Genomic DNA, 15299 nt, shown 5'->3' on the forward strand with positions numbered 1-15299 from the left:
CCCTCCCTCCCTCCCTCCTTCCTTCTTTCCTTCCTTCCTTCTTTCCCTCCCTCTCTCCCCCCTCCCTACTTCCTTCCTTCCCTCCTTCCTTTCTTCCCTCCTTCCCTCCTTCCTTCCCTCCTTCCCTCCTTCCTTCCTTCCCTCCTTCCTTCCTTTCCTCCTTCTCTCCTTCCTTCCTTCCCTCCCTCCCTCCTTCTTCCTTCCTTCCTTCTTCCCTCCCTCCCTTCCTTCTTCCCTCCCTCCCTTCCTTCTTCCCTCCCTTCCTTCCTTCTTCCCTCCCTCCCTTCCTTCTTCCCTCCCTCCCTTCCTTCTCACCTTCCTTCCTTCCCTCCCTCCCTCCCTCTCTCCCTCCTTCCTTCCCTCCTTCCCTCCTTCCTTCCCTCCTTCCTTCCTTCCCTCCTTCTCTTCTTCCTTCTTTCTTCTTTCCCTCCCTCCCTCCTTCCCTCCTTCCTTCCCTCCTTCCTTCCCTCCTTCCCTCCTTCCTTCCTTCCCTCCTTCCCTCCTTCCTTCCTTCCCTCCTTTCCTCCTTCCTTCCTTCCCTCCTTCTCTCCTTCCTTCCTTCCCTCCCTCCCTCCCTCCTTCCTTCCTTCTTTCCCTCCCTCCCTCCTTCCCTCCTTCCTTCCTTCCCTCCCTCCCTCCCTACTTCCTTCCTTCCTTCCCTCCCTTTTGCCCTCCCTCCTTCCTTCCTTCTTTCCTTCCTTACTTCCTTCCTTCTTTCCCTCCCTCTCTTCCTCCCTCCCTCCTTCCTTCCTTCCCTCCTTCCCTCCTTCCTTCCCTCCTTCCTTCCCTCCTTCCTTCCTTCCCTCCTTCCTTCCTTCCCTCCTTCCTTCCTTCCCTCCTTCCTTCCTTTCCTCCTTCTCTCCTTCCTTCCTTCCCTCCCTCCCTCCCTCCTTCTTCCTTCCTTCCTTCTTTCCCTCCCTCCCTCCTTCCCTCCCTCCCTTCCTTCCCACCTTCCTTCCTTCCTTCCTTCCCTCCCTCCCTCCCTCCTTCCTTCTTTCTTCTTTCCCTCCCTCCCTCCTTCCCTCCTTCCTTCCTTCCTTCCCACCTTCCTTCCTTCCTTCCTTCCCTCCCTCCCTCCTTTCCTCCTTCCTTCCTTCTTTCCCACTTTCCTTCCTTCCTTCCTTCCCTCCCTCCCTGCTTCCTTCTTTCCTTCCTTCCCTCCCTCTTTCCCTCCCTCTGTTCCTCCCTCCTTCCCTCCTTCCCTCCTTCCTTCCTTCCTTCCTTCCTTCCTTCCTTCCTTCCTTCCTTCCTTTTTCTTTCTTTTTTTGAGACAGAGTCTCACTCTGTTGCCCAAGCTGGAGTGCAGTGGTACAATCTCGGCTCACTGCAACCTCTACCTCCCTGGTTCAGGTGATTCTCCTGCCTCAGCCTCCGAAGTAGCTGGAATTACAGGTGGGTGCCATCACACCTGGCTAATTTTTTTTGTATTTTATAGAGATGGGATTTCACCACATTGGCCAGGCTAATCTCAGACTCCTGACCTCAGGTGATCTGTCCACCTCAGCCTCCCAGAGTGCTGGGTTTACAGAAGGGAGCCACTGTCCAAGGAAGAGTTTTCTAAAAGTGTCCTTTAGTGACATCCCTCCAATTCCCCGGATATCCTTGTAACTTTCCAGTTACCCTGCTGATCCTAACAACCTTTTGCTCTAGGCTGAAGACCAGATTCTCTTTTGAAAAACTCATTTTAATAGTTTCCTTTTTTTGTTTAGACAAAACGAGACTTTGCTCTTGCCTATTTGAATGGAATCCTGCTCTTTGGACACATGCTGCAGATATTTCTTGCAAAGGGAGACAATATTACCACCCCCGAATTCGCTCATGCTTTCAGGAACCTCACTTTCCAAGGTACTGGTTTAATAAGAGCAAATAACCCCTAGGTGAAAAATATGGGCTTTCTTAGTGGATTCGGGGCAAGAAAGAGGGTTTGGAAATAGATGATTCCACAGCCAAATACCTTTGAAATTCAACTGGATGCAAACATCATTACATAAACTTTGAGGGTACTGTTATTGATTACTGAACCCCAGTTTATGCTTCAGTCTTTCAGAATCTTTGGATGTCACAGAAAGGGAAGGTAGCTCAGGTTCTGTACTTGTGAACAAGCTCATGATAAGGCGTTTTGCGCAGTGGTGTCCTGACCGCTTGGGGACTAAGCAGAGGATAAATATTTTCAGTTTGATTTGGGTCCTTCCATATCTCCTTTTCTATCCTTCAAGGATCTGGGACGCTGTGTTTAACCTTTAGCTAGCAAAAGCCCACAAAATCCTACCCTGCAAGACAACACAAACCTCCTGAACTGCATGGGTTAACACTGCCCTTTCCCACAAGCCTCTCCTGAAGCTCTTTTCTTTCATATCCCAGATCTCGTCCTGAGACTATGAAGAAATTTCCCTCTAAATGTAATGTATATTAAGTCAGAGAGAAACGATAGTTGCCTTTTCTAACTTGCCTCAGAGTCTTACTCAGTGAAACCTTCGTTTTACCGCAGAGTAAGCGACTTCCTCTGTAGGCTTCGGAGGGCAGCAGACGCCCAGCATTAGGACTTAGGGCTGCACCAGTGGCTATGGTGTATGACAGTGACAGGGAGAGATCACTTCTGCTTCACTGAAGATGCAGGGAGGGAGATGGTCATTTGTTGATCATCCCATGTGTCCCAAGTTCTACCAGGTACTCGCTATACATTCTTAATTTCCCCACTTCCGTGACCATGGTTGAGCATTTTAATGGCATTAGCAAAGGCTTAACATTTGGCTCAGCATTTAACTAGGAAGCACAAGTGTTTGTTCCAGCCACCTACCAGCTGCGTGACCCTTAATATCTCTGACTAAATAAATTATCTCTCATCAATATAACAGAGATAATAATAGTTTCCATATCATGATATTCCAAGGATAATACTATGATCATGCATATAAATCATTTAGCACAGAGCCTGGTATATAGTAAACAGGAAATAAAAGTTTATTATTACGTTGAACCATGTGAAGTTGCTAATTTGATCACTTTTTTTAACCTAAATAGGTTTATCTTATATCACTATTTCATAGATGACAAAACTGAAACTCAGAAAATTTATGTAATTTTCTTCAATGTCTTCAGCAAACGAGTGATAGTGAAAAAATTCTGACCTTCCTACAATCTATGTTAAGATTGTACAGTGACCCTGTACACAATGCTAGCAGTTCAGGAAATATTCTTAGCAAAAATATATCACCAATAAACAAGGGACTTATTGACTCATTATATTTAGTGTCACCCTAAATGCAATGAAAAACTTTGTTTTGGTTTTTTTTCCTAAATAAATACATCTCCCATAAAAATGCCCTCCAGAGATCTCTGGGCCAAGAAGCCAATCCAGGTGCCATCTGATTAGATTATTAATGCCAACAATGCTTTCAGTAAATTTGAAACGTTTACTGAACAGAGGTATTCGAACCCATTTTACACTCTCTGTCATGATGCAATGTATTTGTCAGGCAAAAATCAACAATGGCCTCTAACAGGCTCTTATCTTGCCCTAGGGTATAAAGGTTCAGTGACCTTGGACAATGTTGGGGATGTGGACAGTACCATGGTGCTTCTGTATACTTCTGTGGACACCAAGCAAGTACGTCTCACTGCTTATCAGGAAACACAGGGTGCTGTGGCTGGGTGAGGAGGGATAACTTGGCAGAGGAGCACTAGCAAAGGAATTCGGGAAATCATGTTTAGGATCTCAAGGCAGTTCATCTCAGCTTCACAATTATGCGTCACTTGGGAGAGTATTCCTTAAGCATTTTGACCCATAAAACTTCTTACTCAGAATATCCACTCTATTTATTACTATACCTACACCTATATATCTATATAAATACTATTAATATACCTACACTACTAACATACTATTACTATACCTACCCCTATATATCTATATAAATACTATTAATATACCTACACTACTAACATACTATTACTATACCTACACCTATATATCTATATAAATACTATTAATATACCTACACTACTAACATACTATTACTATACCTACCCCTATATATCTATATAAATACTATTAATATACCTACACTATTAACATACTATTACTATACCTACCCCTATATATCTATATAAATACTATTAATATACCTACACTATTAACATACTATTACTATACCCACCCCTATATATCTATATAAATACTATTAATATACCTACACTATTAACATACTATTACTATACCTACCCCTATATATCTATATAAATACTATTAATATACCTACACTATTAACATACTATTACTATACCTACCCCTATATATCTATATAAATACTATTAATATACCTACACTATTAACATACTATTACTATACCTACCCCTATATATCTATATAAATACTATTAATATACCTACACTATTAACATACTATTACTATACCCACCCCTATATATCTATATAAATACTATTAATATACCTACACTATTAACATACTATTACTATACCTACCCTATATATCTATATAAATACTATTAATATACCTACACTACTAACATACTATTACTATACCTACCCCTATATATCTATATAAATACTATTAATATACCTACACTACTAACATACTATTACTATACCTACCCCTATATATCTATATAAATACTATTAATACACCTACACTATTAACATACTATTACTATACCTACCCCTATATATCTATATAAATACTATTAATATACCTACACTACTAACATACTATTACTATACCTACCCCTATATATCTATATAAATACTATTAATATACCTACACTACTAACATACTATTACTATACCTACACCTATATATCTATGTAAATACTATTAATTACCTACACTACTAACATACTATTACTATACCTATACCTATATATATAAATATAGATATATTCATATATCTATAAATACTATTAATATACCTACACTATTAACATACCATTACCATACCTACCCCTATATATCTATGTAAATACTATTAATATACCTACACTATTAACATACTATTATTATACCTACCCCTACATATCTATATTTATATGTAATAGTAAATAGAGAGGATATTCTGAGTAAGAAGTTTTAAATATTTAAAATAAATAGCTATATAAAATAGCTGTATATAGCTATTTTAAATATTCACCCAGAATAAATTACATAATATAACCACCAGAGTACTGGTGTGATACCAATGAGAGGATCACAAGTCTTTCTTAAGAATTGTTTATTCATTTTCACAATTAAAAACTTCAATGAAATATTCTATTATCTTCATTTGAACTCTCAGGAAAATCATCAAATATGTAAATCTGAGCCCCACATAAACAGCCCTGTAATGCTATGCTTTTATTCATGTTATATTCATTGTTTTTTCTTTTTTCCTCACCTACATGGTAAATTCTTTAACGGAAAGAAGTGAGTCTACCCACCTCCCCATCTCTTCAATGCTTAGCTCCTTATCTGGCATACCACTGATGGCTGGTCAGCATTTAATTAAAAAAAAAAAATCTGCCTTCAAGTCATCCAATGCTATATCCATCCAAACTCTAAAAGCCACTGTTCCAGCCAACCAACTGGTCAGTAAAAAGGTTTTTTTTAGGAGGTTAGGTCCTGACATAACATAAATTGTATTCATTTTCTCATTTTCCAATGTGAGTGTTATGACATCCTAAGTCATATATTAAATGTGTGTATCAACCCATCTTTGTAAAAGATATCTCCAATGGCAAATGTGAAAAGCTAGAGAAAAGGTGTCCAGATTGAGAAAGCTAAACCAGAAATTTGCTAGCAGCATTCCATAAATGTAATTTGTAGTTTCTAGATGCTATATTGAACCTTTAAGATAATGTTACGGTTAACATATGTTCCATAGGAATACCTTAACATAAGATCCCAACAATACTTCAGTTACTAATAGTGATTACAAAGGCACATGCATCCCTCTCTGAGTTGTTTGCATCTGGAGTGATGCCCATGCCTCTCATAGAGACAGGCAGAAACATGTGGTGAGGTATAATGTCAGTCTCATAACCACACTTCAAAATGGAAAATGTTCTGTGCATTTATTCTCTCTAAAAGCAAATTTGGTTGAATTTTTCAATAACGTAATACCATCGGTTGTGCTATGTAACATGTATATTTGGGGAAACCAGAGATAGTTTCTCAAAATATGATGCTAGAAGGATGATAATCTATATCTAGGGTAGGCCTCATTAGAGTTTCAATATGCCACATCCCAATATAAAGGAAAAAGACAGAAAGAAAGAGTAAACTTATGAAAGTATGTAACTGAGCCACGTGCAATAGCTCCTGCCTGTAACCCCAGCACTTCTGGAGGCTGAGGTGGGTGGATCACTTGAGGTCAGGAGTTCCAGACCAGCCTGGCCAACACGGTAAAATCCTGTCTCTACTAAAAATGCAAAAATTAGCCAGGCATGGTGGTGCGTGCCTGTAATTCCAGCTACTTGGGAGGCTGAGATAGGGGAATCACTTGAACCTGGGAGGCAGAGGTTGCAGTGAGCTGAGATCATGCTATGACATTCCAGCCTGGACAACAGAGCAAGACTCAATCTAAAAAAAAAAAAAGTTAAAAGAAAATGTAACATTGTTGTCCAGAACATTTTAAGGGCACAGTGGTGAATTTAGAAGGATGGTCATTGATATGGTTTGGCTGTGTCCCTACTGAAATCTCAACTTGAATTGTATCTGGCAGAAATCAGTCATGGTGGAAGGCAAAAGGCACATCTTACATGGTATCAGGCAAGAGAGAATGAGAGCCAAATGAAAGGGGAAACCCTGATAAAACCATCATATCTCATGAGATTTATTCACTACCACAAGTATAGCAGGGGAAAGACCAACCCCTGGAGTTCCTCCCATAATACATAAGAATTCTGGGAAATACAATTCAAGTTGAGATTTTGGTGGGGACACAGCCAAACCATGTCAGTCATTTTTCAGATCTCCTTTACAAAGTTGACTCAATATATGCAGCAGTAATTTAAGGATATATTACTATTTCCATTGACAAATTACTTGAAAATTCAATATTTTATCTTAGAAATGAATTCGTGTCATGTACAAGAAAGCATATTAGAGCCAAGGAATAGAAGAGAGTAGAATATTAAGTAATTGATGGAAGTTAAGAAATGTAGTTATTTCAGGGCCCGTGACATGTATCAAAATGACATAATGGGTTTTAGCTCTGATGCATTTTCTTGAGAGCTTTTTTCAAAAGCAACTTAATATTGTGGAAAACACTAGTGTTTCATTTGCCATGTGACTTGGAGCTAGCCATTTAATATTTCTTGGCCTCCAGTTTAACATTTTTTAAATGAAAGATTTGAACTAGTTCACGAAAGGCCTACAGAATTTGTGCTGGGCAGACAGGGATTAATGGTGTAGTGTATGGACATAAAGAAATAGGAAACTAATCAGTCCATCTGAACTTACATCTATATTCATGCTGGGAACCAATAAATGATCCTAACTAGCTGGTTAACAGTTGCCTTTTTGCACTGAGAAGTGTTAAGGAAATCAAGTGTCATGAGTCGTTAATCTCATCAGAATTTGTTCTAAAACATTTTTCTATTCCTTCTTTTTCTTTTTTGTGCGCTGACACAGTACAAGGTGCTTTTGACCTATGACACCCATGAAAATCAGACCTACCCTGTGGATATGAACCCCACATTCAGCTGGAAGAACTCTAAACTTCCTAATGATATTCCAGGCCGGGGTAAGATATTCCTAATGAATGTTCTTTCTCTGACACTGTTTTCCTGGTAAGAAAAGTAAACTCTATTGTTTATGTAATTCACCTGTGCTTTTTGTTGTGTTTTGTCTGCTGCCCCAGTTCAATCTGCTGGGTTTGTAAATGTGGTCTTTATTTCCCTGCACAATTAGTGATATTATAGCTCTGATTCAACAAAAATCTTTCTGGCCAGGTGCAGTGGCTTATACCTGTAATCCCACCACTTTGGGAGGCCAAGGAGGGAAGATTGCTTAAGCCTGGGCAAATGGCGAAACCCCATCTCCACCAAAAATACCAAAAACAAACAAACAAATGAAATTACCCAGGCATAGTGGTGTGTACCTGTGGTCCCCGATACTTGGGAGGCTGAAGTGTAAGGATCCCTTGAGCACAGGAAGTTGAGGCTGCAGTGAGCTACGATTGTTCCACTGTACTCCAACCTGGGCAACAGAGTGAGACCCTGTCTCAGGAAAAAAAAAAAAAAAATCTTATTCTAATTTAGCTATACCTACTGTTAAAATACGTCTTACCATTGGCATAAATTATTCCACAGAAAACCAGGTTTGACAACTGTCAAAAATGAGCACAGAGACATATATTCTTACTCCATTTACATTTTGCCGCAGTAAGCTGAAAGGATGTATATTTCAGCAAGAAATACTTGGCATATCAGGCTGGGGGGTGACCAGTGATCCTGGCCTTTACAGTCTCCTATATTCCCCCCGCCGGACCCATGTTTGGGTTGCAATGATAGTTACCCACCTACTTAAGGTTAGGTCCTATCATCTTATGAATAGCCCTAACATGACTTGGCCAGCCTTCACCCATCAAGCTGCACACTGACCATCAGCAGCAGGCAGGGCCAGTCAGGATCTCCTGGGCAACGAGGTCTCAGGACAATCTGTCCATGACTGGCTCGGCCAGGGCTTGCCATAATGGGCAGAAATTCCATGTGACTAATCTATCTTTAGGAAAAAGTCTTAAATGTGGACAGATATGTAGCCCAAAGAAACCTGGGAAAAAGGTGAAAACACTATCAATAAAATTATTTAGAGCCAGGTGTGGTGGCTCATGCCTGTAATCCCAGCATTAGGAAGCTGAGGTGGGAGGATTGCTTGAGGCCAGAAGTTCAAGATAGCCTGGGCAACATAGTGAGATTCCCATCTCTACAAAAATTTATAAATTAGTGGACATAGTCATACATACCTGTGGTCCCAGCTACTCAGGAGGCTGAGGTGGGAGGACTGCTTGAGCCCAGGAGGTGGAGGTGGTAGGTTGTACTGAGCCATAATTGTACCACTGCACTCCAGCCTGGATGACAGAGCAAGATCCTGCCTCAAAAAAACGATTTAGGAAATTATGATATATTCATAGATGGAGCAGGCAGCAACCAATTAAAAATAATTATTTACAAGGAATGTTAAATGACATGGGAAAACTTATGATGTTAAGTAATAAAAAAATACAGTTTTTTGTTTAATGGGATTCTAACTTTGTAAAATCATGTGTACAAAAAGGCTAGAAAGAAATAAGTTAAACCATTAAGAGTGGTGTCCTCCGCGTGTCGGGATCCTGGAAGATATTTTTTGCTTTTTTCTGTTTTTCTGAATTTTCCAAAATTTCTACAATGACTCTGTATTAGTTCATTATTTTCATAAAGTATTAAAAATTATAAGCTACAAATATATATAAATTTTGAGACACAGTCTCACCAGACTGGAGCGCCGTGGCACAATCTCGGCTCACCACAACCTCCACCTCCCGGGTTCAAGTGATTCTCCTGTCTCAGCCTCTTGAGAAGCTGGGATTACAGGCATATGTCACTATGCCCAGCTAATTTTGTATTTTTAGTAGAGACGAGGTTTCACCATGTTGGTCAGGATGGTCTTAATCTCTTAACCTCGTGATCCACCCGTCTCAGCCTCCCAAAGTGCTGGATTACAGGCATGAGCCACCACGTTGGCCTATAAGCTACAAATATTTTTATCCTAGCCCTGCTCTACAGCCAGAAACTCTGAAAGTTTGATCTGATATAAAGGACACATTTCTGGTTTGAAGGGCTTGCTTGTGTCAGAGCTATACCCACATTTCCAGTTCTCTTTCACTCTGTGAGTCAAATTTAGTCCAAAATGATTCCTGTGCTTTTATCCAACAGGCATGTAGCAGCTGATTAACACAATGAAGGAGCGGGGGTGAAGATCGTGTTGTTCTAGACAATAAGCTGTCTGGAGCTGGCTTCAGATCTACTGCTATGATGGCAGTAAATTTTCATTTTAATTTTAAAGTCGAATTTTATTTAATAAGCTTTTAAAACTATTTCTGGAACCATCTTCAACCTTTCTCATTTAAGCCTGTTATATGTAAATTTTTGGTGCTGTGAAAGAAGTAGCACTCAAATATAAATTCTCTCAGCAAATCTATGTACTTCTATAGAAGGGTATGTCACACCGATGGAGCAATGGTGGGCACACACCTGGATGAGGGAGGGGAAGGGGATCTAATTCCTGACTCAGGTAGCCCCTATTGCTGTGTTGTTCCCCTATTGGCTATGGTCAGACAGCACAAGCTAAGCTAATTCCAACTGGCTATTTTAAAGAGAGCAGGGGTATGAGCTGGAGTGGCGGGGTGGGTAGTTTGGCAGGAAGGACGATTACGGGACAGGTCAGAGGTGACCAGGGGTGACTCAGGTCAAAGCAGGTGACCAGAGCAGGTGACCAAAGCAGGTCACTAGGATGAGTCAGAACGGAGCAGGGGACCGGGGTAACAGATGTGAACTACTGATTAGAACTGGTGGGAAAGATTATTTACTCAAATTACAAGGAAGTTAAACTTTAAAATGAAGAATTAAAGAATAAGAGAGCTGAACATACTGACATACTGATTCTTTGAAGAGAAACTTGGAGTTCACTAGATCTAACAAACTTGACTTCTGAAATTTACCTCTTTTCTCTTGGGCTTCTGCAACTCTCAACTTCTTCCTTTTGTAACTTTTTGAGTTCAAATTTTTTTTTCCATTTTCCTTTAACTGTCAGTGACAACGGTAGGTTTGTGTTTTTAATATAGTTGCTTAAAGTTTTTTGGTATTTTGGCTATTGAATGGGTCTGTAATTTGTAAAATGCCGAACTTCTCAAAAAGTACTTTTTGAGAGAGCTCTCTTTACTTAAAACAGGTCAAATTAAATATTCATACTATATCCTACAGGCACATTAAATTATCCTGAGCGACTTTACTTCTCTGTCAGTTAACCAAAAACCTCGGTTAGCCAGGGCTATTCAATGCTTCACTGTTACTATATTTAGCTCTAAACTTTACCAATGAAGCAATAATACAAGAGTTAAAAAGAAATTATTTAGGCAGGTAGTAAGGGCACAGGAGTCTGTACCTTGTATTTCCTTTTTTTTTTTTTTTTTTTTCTTTTTTGGAGACATTGTTTGGCTCTATCTCCCAGGCTGGAGTGCAGTAGCACCATCTTGGTTCACTGTAACCTCTGCCTTCCGGGTTCAAGTGGTTCCTGCCTCAGCCTCCCAAAGTAGCTGGGATTACAGGTGCCTGTCACCACGCCCGGCTAATTTTTGTATTTTTAGTAGAGACGGGGTTTGGCCACGTTGACCACTTTGGTCTCGAACTGCTAACCTCAGGTGATCCACCCGCCTTAGCCTCCCAAAGTGCTGGGATTGCAAGCGTGAGCCAGGGCTCCTAGCCAGGCCTTTTCTTTTCATAAAAAACAGCTCGGAAACCATTTCTTTTCCAACAAAAAGCAGCCTGACAAGCGGAGCTGCGAGCGTAAATAAGCACGCTGGAAGCTTGCACAGATGAATGGGGGCAGCTGTACTAAAAGCCAGGTCCACCCAATACGGCGATTTTCCCTTCCTTTTCTTCGTCGCCATGTGGGGGTGTCATGGCGCCAACCAGGTAAAGCCAGGTGTGTGGGTGTCATGGCGCCAGCCAGGTAGAGGCCACATTTGCATAATGAAAGTTCGGGTGGGAGGGCGAGTTTCTTGGTGGACTATGTAAGTGACACACTGGTCCAAACAATCCCCTGGGCCCTATGTAAATCGGACACTGCCTCCTCAAGCCTCCCTATATAACCTACCCTTCCCCACAACAAGCAGGGTTTGTTTCCCTTCCCAGCCGTCCTACATCTGTACGGAGGAGCTGTTCTCTTCTTTCCTGCCTATTAAACTTTCCGCTCCTTAACCCGCTCCCTGTGTGTGCGACCTCGTGGTTAATCTTCTTGGCACGAGACGACCAACCTGGGGTATTTCCCCAGACAATGTAGCTGCTTCAGCAACTCAGTCTTTGAACTAGTATAGAAATAAGATACGCACAACTGGACCTTTCATCTGTGTGTACACAGCCGCCAATGAAGTAAGAATATTTTACCCCCCATCCCCGTTCTTTCATTTATTTAACAAAGATGTTTACTTAATACCAGACAATGTGCTGAGCACCTGGGAAACAGCAATGGACAATGCGGATTTGGTGCCCGTCCTCATCCAAGTCCTCAGCATCTTCCTGTATCACAATGACAATGACACCAACTGACTTCCTGCGTTAGTCCTGCCCTTTTCCATCCAACCCATCCTGCTACCAGAAAGAAAGCACAAGGGGTCATGTCACTGCACCGTTGCTAACATGTCAGTTAGCAACTCTGCTTTACCTACAGAATACAGTCCAAATTATTAATACAGCACCGAGTGCCTGTGATCTCCCTACTTCTCCAGGCTTATCTTCTACTCACCTATCCCCTCCCCATGCTCTTAACTTCCTCCCTGCTTCCTTAGAGTCATGCAAATCTATGCTGCTGTGTCCTTATTTACGCTATTCCTTCTGAATAGAATTTATCATCTCTTCATAGAGGTTGGAAACATTGACTCATCTTCAAGATTGAACTTGAATTTCATCTTTCCTTAGCTTTTTCTCAGCATCCCAAAACATTATTAATCTTGCTCTTACCCTATTCAACTTCTAGTATAATACTCATACTTACTTATTGACACATCTTTTTAAGCCATACATTTTTAAAGTGTAGGGTTTATTCTTTATTCATATTTCTGTGCCCTAACACAGTGCCTTGGAATGAATAAATGAATGAATGAATGAATGGCAACATGAAATAACCGAGTATGTTTCCACCCTGGACTCTAGCACTCATCTATACTCTGTTAATTTCAGTCAATTTATTTCTCCTTTCTAAGTGTGAGTTTCTTCCCCTGTTAAATCAGGACGTTTATCAGGTTCCTCCCACTAATGTCATAAGACTTTGTGATTATAAACTCCACTCATTGTGAGATGAATTAAATGAATGTGATAACTACAACAGCCACCAGACGGCAGCAGAAGCTTAACCTTGGAATTTAGAATGTGAGCCTGTGTTTATCTAAAAAGCAAAACTAAAAATGTTTAATTAAAAACGACTACATGTTTAAAAATAAAAAATACTACTTTTAAACATTATATTTAAATACTATATATAAATATTATAATTATATTTAGTGCAGTGAGATATTCATACTGTAGGAGACAGAGAATCGAGGTGGGCTGAGAAGTTTCCACATTCCCCCCAGTTCATACTCGAGGCGATGTGCGATTTTGGTAGACCAGTGAGTGAAATCATCTACACTGGTGAAAATGTGTTTCTTGCACTCACTTTTGTTTTCTGACTGGGGTTGAGGGTGTAAGAGTGGTGGTGGTGGCAATGGTGGTGATACTGATGGAAGTGGCGATTGTAGTGATAAAGAGAATTCACCAGTTGAATGGGCCCATAATGCGAGTTCAACTCCGAAGTATGAATTTAGTTCTGCCTAGATGAGAGTAGAAACCCAAAGTTCACATTTTCACCACTGAAAGTTTCACCTGAGCATAAGACAAGGTAATAGAGGCAAAGTCACATGTTTGCAAAGCATAAAACCTTCCAATTCAGTCCTTATGCAAAGGAACTGTAGTATTTACCACAAGCTAAACCATCTACCTTGGAAGGATATAATGTGATTAAACAAAAACACTTTTAAAATACATGTGACATGAGACCCCTAATGACACAGGAGTCTTTCTATATGACTTTATTTATGTCTTTTAATGTCTGGCACCTTCTCCTTGTCTCTCTTCAGTGAATAAGATGAGCAAGGTCAGGTATTTCTTCTATTATTATTTTTATTTTTATTTTTATTTTTATTTTTTGAGGCGGAGTTTCCCTCTTTGCCCAGGCTGGAGTGCAATGGCGTGATCTCGGCTCACCGCAACCTCCGCCTCCTGGGTTCAGGCAATTCTCCTGCCTCAGCCTCCCGAGTAGCTGGGATTACAGGCACGCGCCACCATGCCCAGCTAATTTTTTGTACTTTTAGTAGAGACGGGGTTTCACCATGTTGACCAGGATGGTCTCGATCTCTTGACCTCGTGATCCACCTGCCTCGGCCTCCCAAAGTGCTGGGATTACAGGCGTGAGCCACTGCGCCCGGCCCTCTTCTATTATTTTTTATTCAGCCTTTTCTTTTCCTTGAGATGAAGTCTTGCTCTGTCACCAGGCTGGAGTGCAGTGGCGCGATCTCGGCTCACTGCAATCTCTGCCTCCTGGGTTCAAGCAATTCTTTTCCTCAGCCTCCCTAGTAGCTGGGACTATAGGCACACACCATCATGCCCAGCTAATGTTTGTATTTTTAGTAGGACGGTGTTTCACCATGGTGGCCAGGATGATCTGATCTCTTGACCGCATGATCCGCCAACGTTGGCCTCCCAAAGTGGGATTACAGGCATGAGCCACGGCGCCCAGTCTATTCAGCCATTTTTATTGATACTTTACCATGTACTAGGTCTTGTGCTAGGTGCTAAAGGTATAAGGATGAACAAGAATGACTAAGTAGGACATGGACTGTGCCCTGAGGAGTTTAAGTTACACTGCCATAGAGAATACAGTGTGAGGTTTGGGGATGTTGCTTTCATAAAGAGCTCCTAACACCTCCTTTTCTGGGGCACCTGCATCAATTATATTTTAGCAAAGAAAAATTCACACATGGCTGGGAGCTGCGACTCACATCTGTAATCCCAGCACTTTGGGAGGCTGAGGCGGATGGATCACCTGAGGTCAAGAGTTTGAGACCAGCCTGGCCAACATGGTGAAACCCTATCTCTATTAAAAATACAAAAATTAGCTAGGTGTGGTGGCATGTACCTATAATATCAGCTACTCAGGAGGCTGAGGCAGGAGAATCTTTGAACTGGTGCAGCAGAGGCTGCGATGAGCTGAGATCATGCCATTGCACTCCAGCCTGGACAAAAAGAGTAAAACAGTCTCAAAAAAGAAAAATTCACACACATGATTTTAAAATCAGTAGTGGATGTGTTCCTAACGGAAAGTGAATGTCCCTGGTCCCCCTCTGTGCATCTCTGCTCTCAGTCACTTCTGCTTTTAGTGTTTTGCATATCTAAATACTATGTTTCTATTTCTTGATTTATAAGCTCTAGAAGTTACCTGTTAATTTTTTGTATTGATACATGAAGATTTAGCTCATCTTTGCTAGCCCTCTTTCCTACTTCTTCCCAATATAGTTA

At 40.9% G+C, this 15299-nt stretch overlaps 1 protein-coding gene across 2 annotated transcripts in view; it reads left to right on the forward strand.

The window, feature by feature from the left end:
- GUCY2C (guanylate cyclase 2C) overlaps positions 1-15299 on the forward strand; it is an 87279-nt gene that overhangs the window by 21141 nt on the left and 50839 nt on the right. For both annotated transcript variants that reach the window (XM_035255278.3, XM_035255279.3), the window contains exons 8-10: positions 1710-1845; positions 3522-3607; positions 7624-7735. In XM_035255278.3, the coding sequence (XP_035111169.1) occupies positions 1710-1845; positions 3522-3607; positions 7624-7735 (334 nt within the window). The remainder of the gene's footprint in view (positions 1-1709; positions 1846-3521; positions 3608-7623; positions 7736-15299) is intronic.

Source organism: Callithrix jacchus, chromosome 9 (genome assembly GCF_049354715.1).
Source record: "Callithrix jacchus isolate 240 chromosome 9, calJac240_pri, whole genome shotgun sequence".
Lineage (NCBI taxonomy): Eukaryota > Metazoa > Chordata > Mammalia > Primates > Cebidae > Callithrix > Callithrix jacchus.